This window comes from Chelonoidis abingdonii, chromosome 4, assembly GCF_003597395.2.
Source record: "Chelonoidis abingdonii isolate Lonesome George chromosome 4, CheloAbing_2.0, whole genome shotgun sequence".
Lineage (NCBI taxonomy): Eukaryota > Metazoa > Chordata > Testudines > Testudinidae > Chelonoidis > Chelonoidis abingdonii.
The window spans coordinates 52,470,026-52,496,730 of NC_133772.1; the positions used below are offsets into that span (position 1 = coordinate 52,470,026).

Sequence of the window (26,705 nt, forward strand, 5' to 3'; positions counted from 1 at the left end):
GATCTAGTAACTTCTGCTAGTTGCCGGAAGAAAGCCTTGTCCACCTCATCCCCTTGGTCTGGTGGTTTATAGCAGACTCCCACCACAACATCACCCTTGTTGCTCACACTTCTAAACTTAATCCAGAGACTCTCAGGTTTTTCTGCAGTTTCATACCAGAGCTCTGAGCAGTCATACTGCTCTCTTACATACAATGCAACTCCCCCACCTTTTCTGCCCTGCCTGTCCTTCCTGAACAGTTTATATCTATCCATGACAGTACTCCAGCCATGTGAGTTATCCCACCAAGTAGGGACAGTAGAGCTACTGGTTGAAAAAACATGCTGGAGGCAGGGAAGACTGCAAAGCTGTCATGTGGTGGGTGGTTTGGAGGATCACAGGGTAAGCCAGAGACACTGGTGGGTAATGAAGAAGAGGATATGGGTAGTCTTGGGTGGGAGGTCATCAGATATATCGGATCAGCCAAAAGCATAGGATGTTAGGGTAGCAGCATGGAGATGGAGTAAGAATTAATCAGTATAAGGAAGGCAGGAGACAATGGAGGATGGTGTCCTGAAAAACATACAAAGTGCATGGGACAGCTTGGGGTGGGAGTGAGAAATGGACTAGACAAGACTTAGTAGATGGATGGAAGGTTCCCCTGGGGAAGCATACACTGGGAATATAGAGATTGTGCTGAATGGGGGGCACAGGGTTAGAGGAGCATAGAGTTGTTGGGAGGCAGTGAGTTGGTGGGAGATGTGGAGATGCTATACTAGAGGTAACAAAAAGAAACGTTAAAAGCATTAAGTGATATACGTTAACTAAGAAGTGTGCTATAGTGCACTGGCTGAAGGGAAAGTTAACAATAATATTGAGCTACTTCAACATGTGTTGTAAATTGCTGGAGTATAATACAATTTAATGTTTCAAAGGCTTTAGCCAAAATACAAAGATGACCGCCACAAGGAGTCATTTGTTTCAGTTGTTCAGGCTATAAATCATGTTAGTTTAGTGAGGAATTATTGAAGCATTCTACAGTACAGTACATACATGGCTACAATAAACTTACATTTCTGAACAGCTGTTCTGCAAGCTCTCTGATGTGCTTCATCATTTTTGGTGGATTACCTTCCTCAGCTTTAATTCTTTCAACTTCAAAAGCTACCAACTTAAAAAAAGTATCAAAATGTTTAAAAATCAACTTAAAATAACTTTGCTAATATACAAAATACATAATATTAATCTTAAATTGAAAGGTGCACAGAAAATTAGACACTGAAAAATCTCATATGCTTCTGGGAAGCAGTGTACCATTTCCTAGGTGAATTATCAGGAATATTCACTTTCCTCTGAAGCTTTAGGCATAGGGCAAATCACAGCTCCAGAGGCAAGATAGCAGACTTGATGGAGCTTAAGATCACTCTGGTGCAGTAAACTTGCGTTCCTGTAACATTCATTTAATATTTATAATGCAGCATGCTGTGTTTCTGAACCTTCCACATAAAAGTAATACAGAGCTATATCAGTATTGTATAAAAGATTCAAGTTTAAACAGTACAGCAAGTTTGGATGAAAAATTTACTGTGTCTGGTCTCTTTAGACAAGAATTTAAAAACTGCAGCTCTAGCAGTGGCAACATTGACGATTCCATTATACTCTGCACAAGAGAAGATGTTTGCCTCAGTTTCCTTTGCCAAGTGTGTATTTAATTTATTAACATTTGTCAAAAATTTTACTTCTGCAAGGTATTTCTAAAAATATAATTAAATTATTCAAAATAATTCTATACTAGCAGGTATTATCAGTATACAGAGTTCCAAATGGGACCATAAAATATTAGGCCACAATCTTACAATGACTTACATACATGGTTAGCTTTAAGTAGGTGATTGTCCCAATAACTTTGTGTGTGTAAAGTTACGAATGTGTATCCTCATTAAAGCATCAGAGCTTAAAAGATCATATGTTGCTTGATAATTAATAAAATATATTTGTAGTAATAATATTTATTTGAATATAGTAAGATTCAGAAGTTTATCAACTACCATTTTTCTACATACAGAAGCATCTTATCTATATTTTAACTGTCTTTTGAATATAACATATCTTACACAACAGAATTTTTACCTCATCAAAGAGATCACAGGATCTGTAGGGAGGACCTCTCTCAGATACAAAACCAGCAAATGCCATTCCATTGAGAATTTTGGTGAGAAAGTCATTCTCAATCAAGCCTCGCTGGCCCAAAAAGGCCGCCTGCAATGAATGTAAAGAGGGATTGGTCACTGTATAATTGAAAAATTATGGAAACAAACAGAAAATTTAATCAATTCCATGTATATTAATAGCTTAAACCTTCTTCTGCTTATAATAAGTGCAAAGCGTTTTAAGACACAATAGCTGTAAATGATCGTTGTTAAATACAATAAAAGGTATTGGAACTGGAACATTCTTTCCCCTTCTCTCTCACATGCACTTTTAAAAATCATTCAAAAATCTGTTTTCTTTGAGCAATAAAACTTCTGGGAGGCAAAACAGAAAATAATTCTAGTACTATTAAGTTGATTCTTTTAATTATAGGTAAACATTTCTTGAAATCCATTAATTACTTCCAAAATTGTATTTTTTTTACCTTTAAATATTAACATGCGGTCTTTGCTACAGATTTCATCTTAGACAAATCTGTTTGGAAATGCAACAGTAAATGAGCCTGTTAAACTGTACTGGACAGTACCACCTCAGTAATATCAGAATGATATGATTTTACCATATCATATATAAACTTTTGTATATCAGACACAAAATTAAATTCCAAGATTGTACATTTGAAGCTTGTTCAGAAGCTATATGAGACTGATATAAATTCAAATCATATGTGAAATATTCATAGGGTGACCCGATTTTATAGGGACAGTCCCAATTTTTGGGTCTTTTTCTTATATAGGTTCCTATTACTTCCCACCTCTGTCCTGATTTTTCACATTTGCTGTCTGGTTATCCTAAATATTCACTAAATACAGACAACCTTTTTTCTCTTTTACCTTGTGAAAATGTATAACTGGCTCAGCATGAATTCTGATCAGCTGAAGGCATGACCTGTATCCTTGGAAAAGTTGTGCGAACAATCTCAGGAAAATTGCTCGTACTTCTTTATCCTGTTAATGATGATCAAATATGGAGTAAACGATTTTGCTTCTATAACTTCCTCCTCCCTCCATACCCCCTCACAAGTATAAAACTATGTCACAAACATTTGTAAAACAGAATAATTAATTTTCTCAGACAATATCCAAAACAGTACAGCAGTAGCAGCCCAATTGGAAAGTAAGTGTGTGTGTGCGTGCGCTAGCAATTTAGTTTGAGCATTATGCTCATCACTATCAATCCCTTTTGTCACTTCAGATTACTACATTTTACCTCAGCTAAGACCAGACTCTCAGTACAATCACTTTTCTTGCAGCCAACCTGCAGGCTGCTCTGGGACTTCAATTTTACAATAAGTCTCAAATGCACTTTCAAATATGACCTTTGATTTGCAAAATACAAGCATAAATGAATTCAAGGCCACAGTGAATCAAATTAAGCTATGACATCAAGATTTAATCTTCCAATAGATTGTTTTGGAAGCAGACTTTTATGTTTCACTAAAGATTCTACAAAGAACAACTATTTTTTAGATGACGGCCCTGAATTTCATTAAGGATGTGCTCAGTGTTGTTCTCTCCTCTTACAAATTAATTTAGGATTCAATAAAAGCTACTCTTACTGGCAGATACACTATTTATTTCAGAGACAGACTGCTCACCAGTTAGTACCAAATAGTTTACAGTAACTTGTACAAATTATAGAAATCATATACACACGTGTCCATCATAAAACATTTATCAGTCTTTTTCTTTTATGTTAGACAAAAATTATACAGGATTGAAAGCAACAACATTGTAATATGCACTACACCAATTTAAGACTACCCACAGAGGGTGAAATCCTGGCTTCAATGTTCAATGGAGCCAGGATTTCACCTCGACTTCAGGACTGAAAAATGAATCTTTTAAGGTGAAGCAAGAAATATAGAAAACCAGGAAAAATACTGCAGCATTTGAGTGAAGTTATGCTATTCTTATCTTTACTAAAGATTTCCATTTTATGTCTTAGATAGCATTACGTACTTCTCCCCACAAGTTTATGCTCACCAGAGCCCAAGGGAACATTAAGAAGCTAGAATTCTCTTTGCAGTGAATAAATATACCATGCGTATGCACAAACATAAAATACACTCCTAGTTTCCTTTTTTATTATACAATTAATGAGTCCCATCTCCATTTCTCATACAGTCAGACCATTGCTGTAGCTGCTAGATAACCTACAGCATCATATTCTTTTTTAGACACAGAATGGCTTTCTTAAACAGTTGAGCTGACAGTGTTTTCCAAACAAAATTCTCTTTTATTTACTGTTCTAATTGTATTTTTGTCTTGCAGTAATGGCTTCCTGAGATGGTAGTATCAAATTTCATAACTGAATACAAGTATGTTGATTTCCAGGTTTATTTCATCTTTTTCAGTCCGTCACAGAAGCTTGCATTCTGGAGCACACTCAATCTCTTACTTCTCTCTTCTCCTCCTCTATATTTAGTTCTTATTCACTTCCAACAGCACTGATTCTTCCTCTTCTTTCTTTCTTTTTTTTTTTTATTTGTGAACTACTGGTCTTAGGAAATCTTAGTGATGCACAATAATTTCTGGCTTGGCTCTCTCTCATTGGTTTAACACAGTCTCCAGCTCAAGCTGCCAAACCTGTGGTGAATAGTTTATGGGTCTGTACAGTGCCCTCTCATGAACACCCTTCCCCCCACCACCTTATATTCTGTGGAAGTTAAGTTTTCATTAAAAAAAATTCTAGCCTACAAAGTAATTCCATAACTGACAACTGGCCATTCTTTGCATGTTTAACAAATGTCAAGTAGGGGGAAAAACACTCTTTACCTCCCAAGCCTACATTTAAAGGGACCTAGTCTAGTTCAATAATAGCAATAACACCACTTTTCACTTCTATAGTACCCTCTACCTGGGCAACAGTGATTTAACTCAGTAGATCATTTCTCTTTTAACATACTGAAATAATGGAAAATAATAAATCTGTAGATTACTTTCTAACTTCTACTTCACATAATTTCTGTTTAAGAGAAAGAAGTGAATACTTATAACATTTCCTTGCTAAAGAACTTGCTCCTCCTCATATATACTGTAGAAGAATAGAGAAAAGTAACTACAGAAGTCTAGCTTCTTAAAAGAAGCTTATTCCAAAAACTTAATATTTTTCTATTTATTACAAAGTCAGAAATAATGTGGCTTACCAGCATTTTTGAGTGTGATAAACCTGTTCGTGGCGGAGGGAATGCATAATCTGCCATTTCCAAATCAGGGTGTAAAACCTATAACATTTTTTAATTAATGAAAATAATTGTTAAAACTGAGTATAAATTAAATTGTTAACAAAAAATAAATAAGACCAGGAAAAAAGTTAATACTCATTGTACTGTAAACAATTTAAAAATGATGCACACACAATTAAACCCTAAATACTACACAAAAATTAGGAATTTAGTAGGTGTTGAAAGCCAGGGTTGTCATCTTAAATGTCATAAGTAGCATTGTTAAAGTTTGTGCCATCACTATTATTTCTAACTGGTTTTGATTTGCAACTCCTGTATTGCAGAGGCTTGTAACTGCAAAACATACATATCTCTGGGATGAAAATTTGAAAAAATTCTAAACCCAGAAAGAAATTTTTTGGAGTATAATGTAGCAAGGAAAATGTTTTAGGGTTTTTTTTGTTTATTTTGCCTTTTTAAACGGTAATTCCTGATTTTTCTGTTCCTTTGTGTACAGCATTCTCTTTCATAGAATTCAACAGAAATTTTATATAAAAACTTGCTGGTAGGGTCAGAACAGAACTGAAGGTACACTCATTTAAATTACTTTTGCACTTCTGTATCCAGAAAATGGATTACATTTTCAGTGAGATTTGTCAGGTCATTAGTCAATAAAGAAATTATTTTTATCAGTAACAACAACAACAACAACAACAACAACTTGCACTCCTAGAACATCTTTTGTCCAAACATCTCAAGCATTTAGTAAACATTAAGCAAGATTCCAAAGTCCTTGTGAAATAGGTACAAATTATTATCCTGATTTTACATTTGTTTAGCTGATGCAGAGAAGGTTAAGATATTTGCCTAAGGTCATACAGGGGGTCAGTGGCAGTCAAGAAAATAACTCAATTCTTCTGCAACTATATCTTATGGTATAAGCAATACATAAATTGACTCTCTGCTGCAGAGTACAGTCTAGATTTTCAAATGTGACTAGTGATTTTGGGTGCTCAAACTGAGACCCACATTAAAGGGGCATGATTTTATACAATGCTGAGCAGCTGCTCTCTGAAAATCAGGCCCTTCCAAGTTGTTTTGAGTTAAGAGCCCATAACTAATGATATTGGGTGCTTTGGTTATTCAAAATCTTGGCCTATTTGCTTACTTTGTTTAAAAGTACTGATAATGAGGCTGTTCCTTAGCCCGGGTAACTCCTCAGTTTAAATTCTGGTGCTAAGCTACTACATTAAAAAAAAAAAAAATCCATTGTACACACAATCTGTAACTCCATCTAATTTTCTTTCATTTGTTTTCCTTTCTTCTTAGGGTTAAAACTTTTGCCTGAACCACACAGCAAAGCATGCACATGAAATGACCATGGATGAGCTCCAGTGTGGTCAACCCTATAAAAGAGAAGAGAAAGGAAAGATGGACGGAATGAGGAAAGAAAAGTGAAATAACCCAACCATTATAAAAGCTGTGTCGGGAAATCAGTCACCATATGAGGTTGGCCCTACTGGTCAGACCAGAAATGTTTGAAACAGCATTTTTCAGTTTTTGATAATGTTGGATAAAGGCAGTTCCTTTGATGACAGGAAGCTTGTGGTGATTCCTCAATGTGGAATGATAATCAAGCATAAAAAAATATTTACTGTAAAATTGCAACTGGTTAACTCTTCTTTTACAATTCTTTTGCCAGGCATCATGGTAATTAAAATTAAAATGGATTCTTGGAATTATGCGTTCAACTGAAAAGCCACCAAGGTAAATCATAATAAAGCAGATGAATTTATAGTAGTAATTGTTAAAGCAAAATATTAAAAAACTGAGATTTATTTCCAAATGTACTATTAGGGAGAAAAGGGTCACTTTCCCCTTCTCAGATGTTAAGAAGTCATAAATGAATGAAGTCGTAGGATATGTGATAAGTGGAATTAGTTACAAATCAAGATAGATAATAGTTCTTTTAAAAAGAGTTTTGTTAACAGAGTATTGTGTGCAATTCTAGGCATAGAAAGGTGAAAGGCATTTTTCTAAAAAGAGCAGAGAGAAGCAAAGAGTTCCTTATGAGCAAAGGCTTAATGAAGTGAACATGCTGGGTTCAACTTAACCCTGGCATAAGCTTCAATGACTTCAAAGAGTTGAGCCCAATTACACTAAGGTAGGTTTGTATGTAAATAAACTAGGGAAATGCAATCTAGATGGAGCTACTATAAGGTGGGATCATAACTGGTCGGAAAACCATTCTCAGAGAGTAGTTTATCAGTGGTTCACAGTCATGCTGGAAGAGCATAAAAAGTGGGGTCCCACAGGGATCTGTTCTGGGTCCAGTTCTATTCAGTATCTTCATCAGTGATTTAGATAATGGGTGGGCAACCCGTGGCTCATCTGTGTAATCCGCTGGCAGGCCACCAGACAGTTTGTTTACATTTGCATGGCCACCTGCAGCTCCCCGTGGCCGCGGTTCATCGTTCCCGGCCAATGGGAGCTGCGGGAAGCAGTGCTGGATGCAGGGATGTGGCGGCAAGTAATTTGGGGGATAGGATTATAATTCTAAATGATCTCTACAAACTGGAGAAATGGTCTGAAGTAAACAGGATGAAATTCAACAAGAAGAAATGCAAAGTACTCCATTAAGGAGGGAACAATCAGTTGCACACATACAAAATGGGAAATGACTGCCTAGGAAGGAGTATTGCAGACAGGGATCAGAAGTCATAGTGGACCACAAACTATATATGAGTCAACAGTGTAACACTGTTGCAAAAAAAAAGTGAACATCATTCTGGGATGTATTAGCAGGAGTGTTGTAAGCAAGACATGAGAATTAATTCTTCTTCTCTACTCCACACTGATTAGGTCTCAACTGGAGTATTGTGTCCAGTTCTGGGTACCACATTTCAGGAAAGATGTGGACAACTTGAAGAAAGTCCAGGGAAGAGCAGCAAAAATTACTTAAAGGTCTAGAAAACATGACCTCTGAGGGAAGATTGAAAAAATTGGGTTTGTTTAGTCTGGAAAAGAGAAGACTGAGGGGGGACATGATAACAGTTTTCAAGAACATAAAAGATGGTTACAAGGATGAGGGAGAAAAATTGTTTTCCTTAACTTCTCAGGATAGGACAAGAAGCAATGGGCTTAAATTGCAGCAAGGGAGGTTTAAATGGACATTAGGAAAAACTTCCTAATTGTCAAGGTGGTTAAGCACTGGAATAAATTGCCCAGGGAGGTTGTGGAACCTCCATCATTGGAGATTTTTAGGAGCAGATTAGACAAACACCTGTCAGGGATGGTCTAGATAATAATTGTCCTGCCACGAGTGCAGGGGACTGGGCTAGATCACCTCTGAAGGCCCCTTCCAGTCCTATGATTCCAAATATGAGATGATGTTTAAGAGAAAAATATATAAACCTCCAATATCATATCTGGGTATACCTGCATATAAAAAAATTGCTTGCCAAAGAGGAGACTGATGGGCCTTTAGGGCCCACTATAATCTCCATCTTTTAAATTCTAAGTATTTATGGTATTCACATACAGTGCATTTAGGAGTTAATTCATCTTGCTTTCAACTCTTCATAAGTCATTTTCAAAATGTTTCATAATATTCAGTGATTTTATTTCTTCTTTTTACATTTTTAAAAAGATCTGGACAAGCTGATCAGGAAATGAGACGTACTAAAGAAAGAGCTGTTTGAGTCTGATGTAGCAGTGGCTCTGGGAGTTGAGATAGATGAATACATTCAGGAATTTTAATAGTGCCTCCATCCAGGTCTGCTATAATTATATCCAACTGAAAAAGAAAAACAAATATATTATATATAGTATATTCTGTGATGCACATAGTTAAAACACCAAACGGACATTTCAGATTTTACATATGATTTAACCCAGGGGTCAGCAACCTTTGAGAAGTGGTGTGCTGAGTCTTCATTTATTCGCTCTAATTTAAGGTTTCGCGTGACAGTAATACATTTTACCATTTGTAGAAGGTCTCTTTCTATAAGTCTATAATATATAACAAAACTATTGTTGTATGTGAAGTAAATAAGGTTTTTAAAATGTTTAAGAAGGTTCATTTAAAATTAAATTAAAATGCAGAGCCCCCCGGACCAGTGGCCAGGACCCAGGCAGTGTGAGTGCCACTGAAAATCAGCTCGTTTGCCGCCTTCGGCACTCGTGCCACAGGTTGCCTCCCCTGATTTAACCTAAAATGAGTGAAGATAATATTACTTCACAATTTTATAGTGCCATTATGAAGGAACTTGGGCACAAATAATATTAATGAATGTAACCTCAAAACACCTATGTGAATCAGAGAGAAAGGGACCAAACTTTCAAGAGTGGCCTCTAGTTCTGGGTGCCTCAGTTTTTGGGTCTCCAACTTGAGATAGCTTATGACTGATTTTCAGAAGTGCTGAGCAACCACAACTCCAAAAATAGAGGACTCCCAAAATCAAAGGATACCTTTGCAAATGTTGGTCTAATTGAATTGCTCAAAGTCACAACAGAAGTCTTAAGCAGAGTTGGAAATATATCCCTGTCTTGATTTCACATCCTGCATCTTAATTGCAAAATCTTTCTTCTGAGTTTTTCCCTCCTTCACCCTATTTCCCTCTAACAGGTTATTTTGGTATTTGTAGAAGAATTTACAACAGGTTCAATTAATTAGTGTGTGAGGGTTTTTTTTTGTTTTTGCCCATTACTGATTGTCCTGCTTTATCTACTTGTGCTTTTATTCCTGGGGGAATTGTGTGTCAGCGTGTGTGTGCAAAATCCATGGCTCCTGCAGATTTCTTTGCTTCCCCAAAGAAAAATGACTTCTGATGGGGAAGCAAACGGAAGCTGCAAAAGCGGTCATGCACCCCTGTCTGCACTGTTTGGGCACCTGGTGCAGTCAACAGAGACATAACTCACCACTGGGATGGGAGGGCTGGGCAATCATGTGTTTGAGAGAGAGAGAGAGAGATACTCTGTCCCCTCTCAATCGGCATGCTCGGTGTGGAAGCGCAGGGCTTTGGGGGTGTTTCCGAGGAGGTAGGAGTGTCTTCTCAGGCAGAGCAGAATATAGCAGCTTTCCTGCTTAGTGAAATGTTCCTATTGTTTTTAGTGAATTCCCCCAGGAGTATAAAACAGGTCTAAAATTCTTAAGGCTCCTTGCATTGTCAAAATGGTGTAAAGGAGTCTTACTGTAAAGGACAGGGCACTAAAGCTTATGGTGCTTTAGTGATTAGAATTGGTCTAAATTTTTGGACTGAAAAAATTTCCTATCAAAATGTGAATTGTTTGCTACTGACCTTTCTGGAGATGGTCAGTAGCCAATATAAATTGTGAGTTTGAGTCCCCAGCCCTCGCTTATTTTTCAGTTGCCTATGAAGTAACACGGAGTATATGGCTGCATATATTTGTTGACTAATAACTAGCTGTAAAGTCAATACTAGTTACATTACTATTACAGAGGAGGCTTGGGGGATTTCCTCCAGTGCTCCCTACGCCCTTTCTTCATCCCTTGTATTGTAGTTTAAATAAATTACCAACATAATTTAAACCAGTGCGATTATATTTATTTTTTAACAAATAAATATATAGAATTTTAAAATATTGTGTGCAACATTTTTTATTTTTGGAGGCACAGAATTCCCCCAGGAGTATACTTTGTATGGCAATGAATAGCTTAAACTAATAATGCTTGAAGCACAAAATATTCTCTACACAAATAACATATTTTTCACCATGACTATACATATTCTTTTTAGGCATACTTACAAGCTCATGAATGTCAGCACAAAAGATGGAATGTACACCAATAATGAAAGGCGTTGGTGAACTGAGAACTTCTAGCAGCTGCGCAGGGAGAATTGGAATATAGGGATAACTGTGAAGAGAATTAATAAAAAGTTATGCTTTTTGTCTGCCCCATTACACGAAGTCTTTCTTCACCTTCCTGCCACCTATTATAACTACTTCACAATTTGTCAGTTAAAATTCTGGGGCATTCAGTACACCAATTATAAAGTGCCATACTCAAAGTTATGAAGACATTCTGTCATGAAAATATAAAGAAGTCCATTATCCATTATCTTTTATAAAAATCTATCACAAATAGGTAAATTGTTTTTGAATATGCACGTAAACTAAGAAAAGACAAAAAAGGATATTGATAGTGTGAAGGAAAAAGGGTCTAAGGCCTAAAACTTTGGTCAAGTGGACTGTATGTAGGGTCAAGTGAACTGTATGTGTGACCTGGAGGAAAAGGGGGAGGTAAAAGGAGAAAGGTAGACAGAAACTAAAGAAGCAGAAGTAACAGTTTGTAATTAATAGCTGTTCGGGGGGCAGAGCAAGGTACCGCAAAGGGCAAAACTATTGAAAAACAGGAAAAGCTTCCTTCGCTTTGTCCCTTATATGGATGTAAAATGTTAAGGAAGTATATGTAATTTTGTGGTTTTATCCTATATAAGCTCTTGTATTTAATCTCAAGTAGGGGGGGTTCGGCTGCCTTGGATGACTCCCCCACGCATGCATGTTTGATTGATCAATAAAGGAGCCTCAGGCTGTCTGATCCAAAATCAACCACATGGTTAATTTTCGACAACAATAGCAATCTATCTAGGTTCTTATATGGTGCGCATTAATGTGATAAATGGGTACAAAGAAATTATTATTACGCCAGAAACATTAGATCTGTTATGGAGCGCACACCAAGTTTTAAAAACATAGTATGTTTGAAGCAAAGCATGCAGTACAATATATAATGCTAATTACTGCTTTTGTACAGTGTCACATAATAATGAAATTCCCAAATGTAGAGCTTAGTGATGCAGACAATGTTTACTTAGGACTAAACTGAGAACACTGTACTCATGTTACTTGTCATCTGAGTCATATTTAAACATGATCTGAAGTGAAAAAAATGTAATATCACTGACACATGGCTCTCCGAGGTTGATTTTCACATGGGAAATTTCACAAATATTTTAACATTAAGGAACAATATTTCAAAATCCACTTTCAATCTGTTACAAAGTTTTTCTATTTTTGTATAAGATACAGACTTGTTCTTTGAACAATTTTGAACAAATACAAGAACTCTGCATACTCCAAGTTAGAAGCATTTTTTGCAGACCCTTGCTTTAGAATTACACTTCTTTCATTTGTGCAACTAAGAATATATTTACACTGCAGTTGGAGGTGGGTCTGCAAATTAGGTAGGCATACTCACACTACCTTTGATCTACCTAACCTACCTAAAAATAGCAGTGAAGATATGTGGCACAGACCCCAGGATGGGCTAGCAGTGCGAGTACATTATTGAGGGTTTCTAGTGAGCTTGTACAGCCTGTACTGCTGCATCTTCACTGCTACTTTTAGCCATGCTAGGTAGATTACAGCGAGCATGGATATGCCTACCCCAGCTGTGATGGCACCACTGACTGTTGCCCTCAGAGGCTGATACACTAGCTTTTGACCTAAAAATTGGGTTCAAATGTGGCTTTTTGCACAAGGAATTAATTTGTTGATTCCAGTGTAGTCCATAGTGGACATTTGTACACCTTACAAAACTATTACACAAACTGGCACAAGTGTCAGCCTCTGCTCGTGGACCATGACTGCATTAGAAAAAGAGATTTATAATCAGGTAGTATTGCTGGCAAGGTGCCTACACCGTATTTTTGTTAAATTACATACAATTTACATTGAAATGGATTAAATGAGAGTCTGATCGATGAAGTACACAAACCGTAAGACCAAATGTTTGATCCTGAAAGCCTTTCCTCATGTGAGTAATCCTTATTCATGAAAACAGTTCATTAACTTCAATGGCACAAGTTGCATGAGTAAAGATAACTTGTATAAATACAGGTTTTCAACATCAAGTCCAAAGTGTCAAAGTTGCCTAACAAAACTCACCTATATTTGAGAGGAAACATTAAAGACTCCAGTGCTCTACAGGCATCACTGAGCCTCTGAAAACTTGCAGAGTGAAAGAGAACCTTGTTTTCTGTAAGGACCGCACAAAACAAGCTCAGCACATTTTGGATTCCTTTAAACAGAACAAAAAAAAAAGTGTGCTTTACAAATGATAAACCCATAGCCAAAACAGAACAAAGAATGAAAATGAAAAATTATTAAGAATTCTTGGAGTCACTGGAGGAAAATTTGTAATAAGTATGCAAATACCTTACCCTGTGATTTTTCTGCCTTTTCTTTGATTGTCAAGTTTTGTTTTCTATTTTTCAAGTTGGTATAACAGCCAGTGAATATTTTCCAGTAGTTCAAATATTTTCTATTACACCTACTTTTCTATCCCATTTCCAAGGATTTTCTCTTCTGAAAACAATCCTAACAGTGCTTAACAATGACCTCAAATGGTAGTATGCAAATGGTAAACATGATTCTAGAGCCTGTTATTGGTGGTTGATCCAGGCTCTACTTCTGAACCTTTATGTAATATCTCTGTGAGTATTGCTGATCATGGACAAAATGCTCACGAGGTTTGTCTAGTAAACACATTTATACTTTTATCTGTAAAAGTGTTTTCTGTGAGTCATTAAGTTAAACAAAGGCCAGTAAGGCCTAGACACTACATTTGTGACTGGAAGGAGTTAAAGAGGAGCTGACTGTCTAAACAAGCCCTGCAAGATTGAGGACAAGACATATGAATCCGATTAAACTGGTTTTGGTAAGATGGCATAATGGACAACCTGTTGCATAGGTTACAAAGTAATGCATTCCTGGGGAAGACCAAAAATATGCATTTCCTTTATAGCAAAAAGAGCCTCATCCTTTCAAATAAATGCGTCTTTGAGATATGCTAGAAATAATGAAATTTCTTGAGAAATGCTGAAATTCATAAAATTTCGTGTTTCAGAGTAGCAGCTGTGTTAGTCTGTATCCGCAAAAAGAACAGGAGTACTTGTGGCACCTTAGAGACTAACACATTTATTTCAGCATAAGCTTTCGTGGGCTACAGCTCACTTCTTCGGATGCATAGAATGGAACACACAGACAGAAGATATTTATACATACAGAGAACATGAAAAGGTGGAAGTACCCATACCAAGTAAGAGGTCAATCAACTGAGATGAGCTATTAGCAGCAGGAGAAAAAAAAACTTTGAAGTGATAATCAAGATGACCCATAGAAGGTGTGAGGAGAACTTAACAGGGGGAAATAGATTCAATTAGTGTAATGACCCAGCTGTTCCCAGTGTCTGTTTAAACCAAAGTTAATTGTATCTAATTTGCATATTAATTCAAGTTCAGCAGTCTCTCTTTGGAGTCTGTTTTTGAAGTTATTTTGTTGCAAAATTGCCGCCTTCAAGTCTGAAGGTTGAAGTGTTCTCCCTCTAGTTTTTGAATGTTATGATTCCTGATGTCAGATTTGTGTCCATTTATTCTTTTGCCTAGAGACTGTCTGGTTTGGCCAATGTACATGGCCAAAATTTTCTGAGGACATAGACTGTGTTGTCACTAAGAGGGGTTGTATCACATGTGTAGGATTTCTCGTTAACTTCCTAATAAAGATGGGGGGCTTGTTTACAGGCAATTTTCTGTAGTGATCTTCTAAAACACCACAGTTTTGCCTAACTAAATTTTATTTACGCTTCTTAAAATCAGTTTATATTTTATATATTAGTTTCTCTTTAAAAAACTGGGATTTGGACGCATTGGGGTTAAGAACTGTTGCAGTGTCTTGGAGAAAAAGAACTTCATTCTGACTTCTGAGAAGGCTGAGTCAAGAGTAACATAATGGTTTGTGGTTACAAACTACATCCACGTAGTACCAAAAAGGGGCTGGCATAAGCCAGTGTAAACATGTAGAGATTCAAGCAACCTGAAGGATGGTAACGATTGTTGCAAATATGAGTGCAGAACAGTTTACCTTAAAACATGGGTTATACCCTCCAATTGTTTGTATCTGATGTGTGCACCAGCAATGTCACGATTATATTCTGAAGAGTTAGATCTACTACTTTTCTTTCATCTACCTCTTGGAAGTTAATCTACCCTCTCACCCACTGAGAGATGGAAAAAAGATTAGACAAATGACTGGGTTGGCTGGAAGTTTGTATTGTCCTAGTTGAAGAAATAGTAAGTTATGAATCTATAAGTCTTATTTGTATGGTACTAATTCTCCAAAGAGCTGTTTTATTCAGGTCCTCAAAATATTTTAATGACAATCTATAGCACTGTAAAATAATAAGAACCCATTTATTAATTGTGCAGCACCTTTAACAGACCATGAAATCACTGGCTCAAAAAAGTTCTGAATAAGCTACTGAACCCATGTCTCTTCTCAGGTGGTTCTACATCTGTAAGGGAAAGTTCAGACAGCATTCCTTAGAGAGAGCAAGTATAGACCAATATTCACACACTTCTAAAACTGTTTATAGGCTCCAGACTCCAGCACAATCACTAGCAATATCTAGGCCATAGCTTTATGATACATTAAACATGAAAAGTTCTATAGAAAATCAATTTTTTTCATCTAGTTAAAGCAACTTCGAGCAAAAACCACTTTTTAGGAATAAACCTGAAGTGGATGATAACAGGCTGACCTGAAACTTCAAAATCCATCTTATTACAACAAAGGTTACAAATATATATGTTTAGATTGCTTCATCATATTCTTGTAAGAATCTGACATAGCAGCTGACTATAGGTATATCTGACTCACAAACCATCCTATAAGAGCTTGTATAGTTCAAATAACTATGTTATAATAAAAGAAAAGGCTACGGTGCTCAAAGCATTCTAGAAGGACAGGAACATCCATATTCACTTATTAGAAAGTTTTGGTGCACCAAAATTTTTTCAATGCTTTTCTGATCAACATCAGTAAAGAAAGATTCATTAAAAAGGTAATTTTCCCCCTTCCATCCCCATGTCACAATATTTGCCTTCTAACATGAGAGCTCACAATAGATCAAAGATTTTCCTGATAATATTGACTAGGGCTGTGTGTTACAAATAGCGGGGGGAGGGTGTTAAACAAAGTACTCTGGTGAAATCAAGCTGTGAGAGACCAAAAGTCCTATTTTTTCCCAGCTGTGTGACACAAGGGGTTGCAGTGGATTATGATGAATGTAAAACTTTAAAAAGTATCTTAATTCAAATACCTTGGATACTCAGTAAACTATTACCTGGGATCAATCTTCTTTTCTTTTTTTTTTTTTTTTTGGAAATCATTCTAAGTACATGTTCACAATCACATATCAAAGTAATAGAGAGTTCTAAAAAGTACCAGCATAATTAAGCTACTGTTGACAAAAACATTAATAAAGAACAAAATTTGCTGTTATAATAAATTACAGGTATGTTCAATTTAACTAATAAAGGACTGCCATGTCTCAATATAAATTGCATATCTCTTTCAATATTTATACAACGTATCCATGCAGCTTATTTTAAGATGTAATAAACTTCTTACTAAAAGGATTATTTTGGAAGATTTCCAGTCTGAGGGTAGTTCTACAGTTGCTTTAGGAAGTTGCTTGAGTGATTAAAAGAATCAATGTTTAGGCCATTTTCACAACCAGGTAAATATTTTAACGGATTACTTGTCCAGAACTAAACCTTAGGAAAGTTTATTTCCTCTGAAACATTTGTATTTGTCTGTCAAACTCTTTCTAACCCTGGCAGGTCATTCTTGTTACAAATTCACTGCACCCTTTTCCTCTCCTACCTTGAATCCTGTTACAAACAACCAGTATATCACAACTCTATGAAAAAGATCAAGATCCCAATTTAAAATGTATTCACTATATATATGCACCCAGAGATATACATTTTTACACATATACCCACCTACTCCTCCACATATTTTGTATGTATACACAAACTGCATAAAAGTGGATGTTTTAGCCCACTTCTGCCACATATACTATTGTAGAAGTCTGAATACAAAAATAGGTGAGCACTAAACTCCAGCTTTTTAAAGAACTGGTCCTACTTAATATTTTATGTCCTTAGAATGTTGTATTCCAAACAAGCTGACAGATACAGAAGCAGCTTGAGCCTCTAGTTCTAGTAACTGCCTAGAAAGCAGTCATTAATTTGCTAGAACTCAAGTGGGAGAGGGGTGGCGGGAGGGAGAAAACAACATAGCAGTGAGAACAAAGTAGTTGCACAATACAATATTACACAGTGTGCCAAGGCAAACACCAAGAGTATATTATTTTACAGTTGAGAATCACTGCTTGCCAGCTCACTTCTGATAGTTTATGATACCAGACTAAAAATGTTTTTTTTTTTTTTTTTTTCCATTTTAATATATTGGTCCGGGACTGACTACAGGAAATATTGGACTTTGGGTCAGTGTATTTTTCATTCCTTGATAGTTTTTCTGTTAGACACTCTCTTAAGAATATCATTTCACATACAACCATGTTGGAAGCTAGACTGACTATAACCCTATGCTGAAGTTTAGATGAGTGAGCACTTTTCTACCTGTTGAAATTTGATCTTGGATGCAAGCAAAAATGTCCCATAAGTTTTTCATTTGAAAAAAAATCCTCTGAAACAAATGGTAGAATAAGTGATTAGGCATTTGAATTCAACTACACTGAGTCTGGAGTTAATCAGTTTTGTCTTCATCACTAGGTGCTATCATAGATAACAAAAATCACTTTTTAAAAGGCCAAATATAATAGGATAAGATGTAAAGAAAGTATGAACAAATTAAATTATTTATTTGCAATGTTTTAAATTAAAAGAATGGGCAAAATCTCTCAAGAGCATCAAGCCGTATTGGTTTTAAACACACAATGGAATCTGAATGTTGTGGTCAGTGTGTAAATATATACCATACATACAGAAAGCACACATTTATATATGTAGTACATATATATATGTGATACATGTGTGTGTGTGTAGGTGGAGGCAAGGGGGGACGGTATGAACATCAAACCATCACCACCATTTCTCTTTGGAAAAGAAAATCTGGCCACATTTTTTGATCAGACTACAGCAGTAACAGATGAATGCAGTTTGAAACTTGGCTTATAAACAGAACTCAGTGAGGAGTCTTCTATGCTTTATTAAAATTGGAAAAAAATGACTTTCAAAAAGCTCTTCAATTGTAAGATATGCACTCTATGCTATACTGGAAGAAGGACATGAGACACTGGATGTAGTTTAATTAGGCCACAATTTTATTATTAACTGTCTGGGGCTACCTAACAGAAAAAAAAAGTGTACAGTGCAGGTAACTCCATGATCATTTCAACATTTACTGAGGGGGTCTTCCCATCCCTTTTCTATCCTGGTTCCCAACCAGCCCACTGCTAGGACTTTACAATCCCCCTCCACTCTCAAATGAGGGTTAAGGTGGGTTATAAAGAAGACGGAGGTTGGCTCTCTGCTGTGCCAGTCATAGGAGCCTCCGTTTTCTGCTCCTCCAGTTTCTGCTTCTTTAACAAACATCTCCTTAAAATTCTTCACCAAACCATTTATCTGATCACTGTATCACTTCCCTATGGAGTACCAATACTAAACATCTGCTCCACGCTTCCATAATAAGTTGCGACATCATATGTTCACCTCAACTAAGTCCCCATCCCTGAACCCTGTGGGGAAAGGCAACCTGCCTCCCCAGTCTGCCTTGGCCAATCTGGCAGCAAGGGAAAAATTCCTTTCCAGCCCCCTAGTAAAGGAGTGGCTAGCAAAGTGCTCACAGCAGATCCTGACCAAACCTGGTATTTTGCCACTTTCAAGGGTGAGAGGATGGGTGCTGCTCCATTTGGTCCAGGAGAAAGAGGGCTTCTCCCGCCTAGCTGTGACCTCCTCTCTTTCCAGTCACATTGGAGGGATGAGTCAGCATCCCCATGCTGACCTCCTCTGCATCTGCAGCAACATCTGGGCCTTTCTGCCCTTAAAGTGGTATGCCCCTGTCATAAACAGATAGTTAAGGGTTAATGTCTCTTTTACCTGTAAAGGGTTAACAAGCTCAGTGAACCTGGCTGACACCTGACCAAAGGACCAAATACTTTCAAATCTTGGTGGAGGGAAGTCTTTGTTTGTACTTTTTGGGTTGTTCTTTGCTGTCTTTTATCTCCATCTCTTTTTCTCTTATTTCTATCTCTTTTTGTTTCCTCTCCATGTCTTTCTTGTGGGCAGCTTCTTTGGCTTGTTCTTCTGCATCCGATCTTGCCCATTCCTTGGAACTCATTGTTCCTGCTTTCTTGTGCTGGTTGTGCCCTCTGCAGCTTACTGCCTGGAATGCTGCAGCTCTGGCTGCTTCCTCAGGGTTGCTTGGTAACAGAGACTTCTAACTATTACTTTGCCCGAAAAGTTATAAAGAAAAAAAAAACAATTCATTTGCAAATGCCCTTTGCTGGTGTCTGCTAGCTCACAGCTTGAGCCTCCTTTTTCACAAAGACCTTTGTTAAAGAACTTAACACCTATGCCTCCAGGCTACCTTCCTCAGCCAGAAAGGAGAGAAGAAAAAAAAATTCCCTGGCTGTGGTTTTAAAACCCACTCCCCTCAGCCTGCTTTCAAGCAGCTAGCAAGAGAGAAAAAAAAATCCTACTGGCTTTTGGTTTGAAACCCAATTCTTTCAGGCTGCATCCAAGCAGTTAGAAAGGAGAGAAAAAAACTCACTGGCTTTTGGGTCCTAGACATCCCACCACTACCACCATGTCACGGTCTTATTCCCACTTTGAACTTTAGCATCCAGAAAGTGGGGACCTGCATGTACCCCTCTAAACTTAATGCCTAGCTTAGATCTGATAATGCTGCCACCAACCAAAATATAGTGTTTGGTATACTTTCTGTCCCCCAAAAACCTTCCCTGGGGAACCCAAGACCCAAAACCCTTGGGTCTTAAAACAAAGAGGAATAAACCATTCCCCCTCCTTCCTTTCCCCCGACCTACTCTGGTGAGTTTACTGTGATTCAAACTCCTGAATCTTAAAACAGAGAGGAATTCACCTTCCCCCCTCCTCCTTTCCCCCACCAATCCCTGGTGAGTTCAGACCCAGTTGGGGTCTCACACAAGGAAAAAATCAATCAGGTTCTTAAAAAGAAAAGCTTTTAATTAAAGAAAGAAAAAGTAAAAATTATCTCTTTAAAATCAAGATGGAAAATGTTTACAGGGTCTCAGCTTTACATAGACCAGAGGGACTCCCTCCTCCCTCGCCTAAGTATAAGTTACAGCAAACAGCAGTGGAGGCATGAGTCAGCATCCCCATGCTGACCTCCTCTGCATCTGCAGCAACATCTGGGCCTTTCTGCCCTTAAAGTGGTATGCCCCTTCCCCTGGAAAGCCAGACAACAGTCCTCTGCCCACTCCCCTCCCCTCCCCTTGCTTAAGATGCAGTGCGGACATAATCTGTGCATACCTTTCAAAAGCCAGTTTAAAGACACATTTCCTTAGCTCTTTGGCTTTGCACTCCAGAATAAGACATTTAGAGTTTGGGAAATATGAAATTATGCCTAGGGATAGGTTCTTCAAACAGTACACAAGATGGGGAGTTGGTCCCCAGACATCTCTTGGACCTTCCAGTTTTTTGGTTAGTGATACGGTCCTGAAGCTATCTCATGTCCCAGTGAGAAGCTGGTCCCCAGTCTAAACCCAAATTTCCTCAAAGGAGTGTGGTAGGTTTCCTAACCTGCATCAGTAAACTTCTTGGACTAAACCTTCTTGGACTGATTTTGAAACTTGTGTGGCTCTGCTCTGAAATCTTCATATTGCATTATTTTATTTATTTTTTAAACAAGCTATATAGCACACAAAGCAAGATTTTAAAATTGGGCCTTTCAAGTTAGATTCCTAAGTCCATGTACAGACACCCGAAGAAGAGATGAACAGCAGCTTAGTACAAAATTATGTGTTTATACATATATATTGCAACATATCTCTACAATATATTTTTTCAAAGATATCATAAGTTCAGTATCATGTTTCTGAAATCAATCCATATCTGATATCATAGCACTAACTCTAAAATTTGTTTACTTATTTTTCTTCCTTTCTTAAATCATTCGACTAATCAGACAAACAACCAAAACGTCATTTCAAGCTCTGAGAGATATTATTGCAAACATACACTGCAGAACAACAACTTTTGAGGACTTTTCATGCTACAAAGCATAACCATACTTGTTTGCAACCTTGAATTGCTTACTGACTTCAGACTTCACGGTACATCTGATGTTAAACTGTCAGGACACAAACAAACAGACAACATGAAAAACAACAAACAAGTTGATTTTTGCAGATTACTCATCTAACAATCCACAAGTAGACATACATCCTGTTGAACCTTACACATATACTGGAAAATTTTAAACAAGGCTTCCTGACCTTTGCTGTTTTCAAGATTTAAAGGATTTGTAATATGTACTAAAATATCTGACATCCTACCCTGACAAATGTATTAATCTGTCTGTTTCCTGTTGTTCTACAATACCAATTTAAGCACTGTGTGTGCGCGCACACAGAGTTTGTCAAATGGTTAACTTTATTTCACAGTGCAATCTTTCATGAGATTAAATTACTACTGCTACCTTTTAAAAACTTTTTTATAGTTAAGGTTTTAAACATAGGATTTGGAAATTTACCTAGCACTACAGACTCAAATCAATATACTGCAACAGGTTTCTGGCTCTTAGAATAGTGGGCAATAAGGAAATGCTTACCCGAAAAAATTATACAATTTGGCCTTACTAATCCAGGAAATGGGTCAGCAATGACCGAAAAGCTTTTCTAAAGAACACTGGAGGTCGACGCAGCCTGTTACAAAGGTTTTACGATTTCTACAGTGCAAAAATCTCAAGAGGATTAGGAAACAAAAACAGTTGAGAAAAAACACAGAAAACCTTTCATTTTTATTTTTTAGATGTTATAGACCGTAACTACAGAGGCACTTTGCTGAAGTATTGCTAATGAGAAGATAGAAATGCTTAACTAATAAATAAAAGGCAACAACTTTACTCAAACCAACTCTCAAACAAGTAACCCTTGCCAAATCTAATTTATTTTCCCCAGCTATCATCATAAGATATGGCTATCATCAACCTCTAGGAACATTTATAATAAAAATAATAAAATTCTGTCACCCAATCCAATATCAGTTCACACATGCAAAATTACTCAGTCCCTTCAGACAGAAAATGGGTGAATTGAGCATCCCTAAAGGTCAATTTATTTGGGCTTGGCCAGACTAAAGAGTAAAGGAGCAAACTCTAAATTCCAGAGCCTTCAACAGATCATCCTGACCAATCAAACATATCTCAGGAATCAAGTGTCCCTGATGATTTCAACTACTTGGATAAAGCACAGAGAAGTGATATTCAAGATACATAGAACCCAAACCAAAAGGGGATTTATAGATAAAATCAAAACTTTGAATTGGACCTAGAAACCAACATGAAGCCAGTTTAGTCTTTGGAGCATAGGTGTAATGTGTTTCCTACCAGGAGCACCATACAGTAAATGAAACATTGCCTTTTAAACTAATTGAAGTTTCTGAGAGAGGCCTTCAAGTGACAGCTCAACTGTTGTGTACTACTGGGATTCCAATATAGAGGTGACAAAAAGCATGCATCAGCAGTTGAGTGTCCAACAGGACATCAGGTTGTGAACCCGAGTCACCAAGAGAGGCAAAACATCTTTATTTGAAGGAACAAATATCACCTCAGCTGATTTCAGTTGTTTCTTCATAACCTACTAGCATTACCTACATATATTTTATCCAGGTTGAGCTTCAGGCAGGTAGTTCTCACTCAACTTCAGTGTTATCTAGTCACTAGGAAACAGTATCAGCCACAATGTAGGGCACAATTAGAGAGAAAGAAAGAGCTGACTGTAATCTTCATGCTGATGCCACTGCCATCCCAGTGATTCCATAAGCACATCAGCAATTGCCCAGCTATACTAAACTACTTGTAGTCTCCGACAGAGAAAACACTAAAATGCACCTTTGCCAAAGTCCCCAGGGAACATCAACACAACACTATATCCAGGCTACAGCAGGTACAGCTAAAAACAACCAACAATAAAATAATTAGATAAATCAGTCTTCATTCACTGCCAGATAGAGACCATTGATCAATGAGACCAGTACAATCTCCGTGCCATATTCAAACTTAAAACCAGAGATGAAGGTGTAAATCAGAGAGTCTGATGGAATACATCCCTCTGTTCACAGCCTACACACTATTGTAATAATCTTTGTACAAGTTTGCCTTGTGAGATATCATTTGAAAACTCAATACTGCTGGTCAGTATTATCATGGTGAAATTTATGTAGCAGCATTATGTGAAAAGTTATGAAATTCCCCTATATATTATCATAGCCCATGTTCAAAACCCCCATAGCCCTGCCCAGGCAGAAGTCGTCAAACAGATCTGTTTTGAATAAAGGAGTATTTGCTTGTCTTAATTTGCATTTAAGCAGTAAACAAAGTCTTCAAACAGAAACAGGGAGGAAGGGAAAACAAAGGAAGCTCACACAGATTAAAAAAAAACAAGCAGGGAACATCCTTCCGCACAGACATTGTTTCCCGGTTCTCAGCTGGAAATGATTTTCAAATGTTTTCATGATAATATGAGGTAACAGACAATGGGAGGCATTACAGAGAAATAATAGTCCAAGATACCTAAACTATACTGAGTATTCATGTGGAAAAAGTGTCAAACATACATTCCATAATATATCACCTTGAAGTATGTGTATTTAACTTACACTGGCAATTAAAGTCTTGTATGTAACAACTGTATGTTCTGCCCAAGATGATGTTTTAAGAGGTATGGTACCATTTTAGTCTCAATTATATAAATTGTAAAAATACATGTTTTATAGATCCTGCTTAAAAAGAACAATTATTTAATTACTCTTATTGTAGTAACATTTTCCAAGACTTTATTCTTTGTGTAGATTTTACTTTTAATCTCAAGACTATAAATTCTCCTTTGTTTCCTTTGAAAAGATAAATATCAAATCAAAAGAAATTAGACTACAGCAAAGAATAAATGCTAGACGGATGTGAGGCAGTTAGGGCTGTATGTAAAAACTGAACCTCAAGATTGTGATTTTAGGAGGCAAAGACTTTTATTGTGACTACCTTTCTCCCAGCTGTAGAGATCAAACAAAGTGTAAAATGGGAAGTAATAGGTATCTGTCAGTTTGTCCCTCTGTCTGCATGGCTAAATGAATGTGTAATTGCTATTTTCTTAAGATTTCAGTTCCAACATTTTGCTAGCCTTACGTTTTTAAAATCGTTTTTGAGTCAGGAGTTTTACAGGATGGTTGAGATAATGTCTATGGACTCATGATCTCTGGACCTGCTGACAGACTGGATATATTTTTGGGTCCATGGACTTCCTGAGTCTTAAATAATTGGAATGAGGAGATTCTGTATTAGCATAAAAGTGAGCTTACTAGGCCCCGCTGTGTGATGTCAGTGACCTCAGAAGGACAGTGCTCTATTCTGATTTGCCAAGGGACTTCTGAGGAGGAGTTCTCCAAGGGGAGGAACCAGCCAGGGCCCTCCATGTTCAAAAACTAAAGGAAAGGAAGATAATGTCAGTTGCTGGCATTCTGGCTTGTTGATCTACATTGCCTGACGCTGCGGCCACTGGCTTCTGGCCACACAACACTACCATGCCTGACCAAGAAGTCTGTACTTCCTCACCTCCCATTGGGCCAGTGAGGGATAAGAGTCCAGCAACATGCTAAATCTAAGATCTGACATCTATAAGTACGTAGCCTTTAGTCAGCCAACAATTTCATCAATGTTAAAATATCTGAACCAATAAGACCACCAGCTAATCTTTTCAACCCTATGCCAATTTCCTGAAGCTGAATAAAATCACAACAGTCACGAGAACCTTCCTGTATTATGTCGGTATTTTTGTTTTCTTTTCTAATTTTTATCAGTAGGACACATTTGTACTCAACATTCTTCAAATTTTTTTTAAAGTCTTGAAGATGGCTGGCAGAGTGTGTGTGTGTATGTGTGCGCGCATGCATAGAACTTGCAGACTCCGAAAACGGTCTTATGGAATAGCTCCTAAAATACCTAAAACAGCCCTAGGTTAAACAATCAGCTGTCTAAAGCCTGGTCTACACTATGCGTTTAAACAGATTTTAGCAGCATTAAACCGATTTAACGCTGTACCTGTCCACACTACGACACTCTTTATATCGATATAAAGGGCTCTTTAAATCGGTTTCTGTACTCCTCCCCAACGAGAGGAGTAGCGCTAAAATCAGTATTACCATATCGGATTAGGGTTAGTGTGGCCGCAAATCGACGGTATTGGCCTCCGGGCGGTATCCCACAGTGCACCACGTGATCGCTCTGGACAGCGATCTGAACTCGGATGCTGTGGCCAGGTAAACAGGAAAAGCCCCGCGAAATTTAGATTTTCATTTCCTGTTTGCCCAGTGTGGAGCTCTGATCAGCATGGGTGGCAATGCAGTCCAAAATCCAAAAAGAGCTCCAGCATGGACCGTACGGGAGATACTGGATCTGATCGCTGTATGGGGAAACAAATCTGTTCAAAATGAAGAGATGTAGCCGCAGTCATGGTTCGGCGGGAGCGGACAAGAGCACCGATTACTCCTCTCGATATCACCTGTGGTCTCGAGTAACACAGGTCTTTTTCGCCCATATTCTAATGCAGGACACTCGACATGACTCTACTTTTTCTAGTAACCATAGATAGGTGCTTGGCATTAGGACCGTGGAGGCATCTTCGCAGTTTTGGTTCTTTTGCGACTCTTCTCCGGCGATGTTGCTCAGTTCCAGCGTGGCACCATGATAGCAGCAGACAGTGACAGAGGGACAGATAACCAGTCATCCCTCATTGCCATTTACGCCCGGTAGCTAGACGGTATATACCGAACGACTGATCAACTGGGTCTCATGCTATCATGTCAAAAGCAAAATGAAATGCTGGCCTGTGTAGCGGCTAGAGTATTGCCTGCTGTCCATCCGGCAATCTGTCAGTACAACATACAGAGTGACTGTAGAAAAATAAAAAAACAAGCAGCTGAACGGTGCCTCCATGATTGCCGTGCTATGGTGTCTGCCAGGACAATCCAGACGGAAAAAGGAGTGCGAAAATGATTGTCTGCCATTTGCTTCCCGGAGGAAGGAACAATGACTCACGACATTTTGACACCAGAACGCAACCGCGCGACAATGATTTTTTGCCACACCATCAGCCACTGGCTCATATCACCCAGAATTCTAGAAAGGGGCGGGGTAGACATGCTAAGCACTATGGGATAGCTATGGAATAGCTACCCACCGAGTGCAACGCTCCGGAAATCGACTCTAAGCCTGACCAATGGACGCACAGACGCTGAGCCCGTCGAATTAACGTGGTGCCTTG

General features: G+C 37.7%; 1 protein-coding gene across 1 annotated transcript in view; it reads right to left on the reverse strand.

The window, feature by feature from the left end:
- Positions 1–26,705, reverse strand: part of SBF2 (SET binding factor 2) — a 636,382-nt gene that overhangs the window by 210,834 nt on the left and 398,843 nt on the right. Inside the window, exons 7-13 of the mRNA XM_075065844.1 lie at positions 13,268–13,400; positions 11,126–11,234; positions 9,039–9,152; positions 5,339–5,416; positions 3,024–3,137; positions 2,110–2,238; positions 1,052–1,150 (exon numbers count right to left, since the gene is read on the reverse strand). Of these exons, the coding sequence (XP_074921945.1) occupies positions 1,052–1,150; positions 2,110–2,238; positions 3,024–3,137; positions 5,339–5,416; positions 9,039–9,152; positions 11,126–11,234; positions 13,268–13,400 (776 nt within the window). The remainder of the gene's footprint in view (positions 1–1,051; positions 1,151–2,109; positions 2,239–3,023; positions 3,138–5,338; positions 5,417–9,038; positions 9,153–11,125; positions 11,235–13,267; positions 13,401–26,705) is intronic.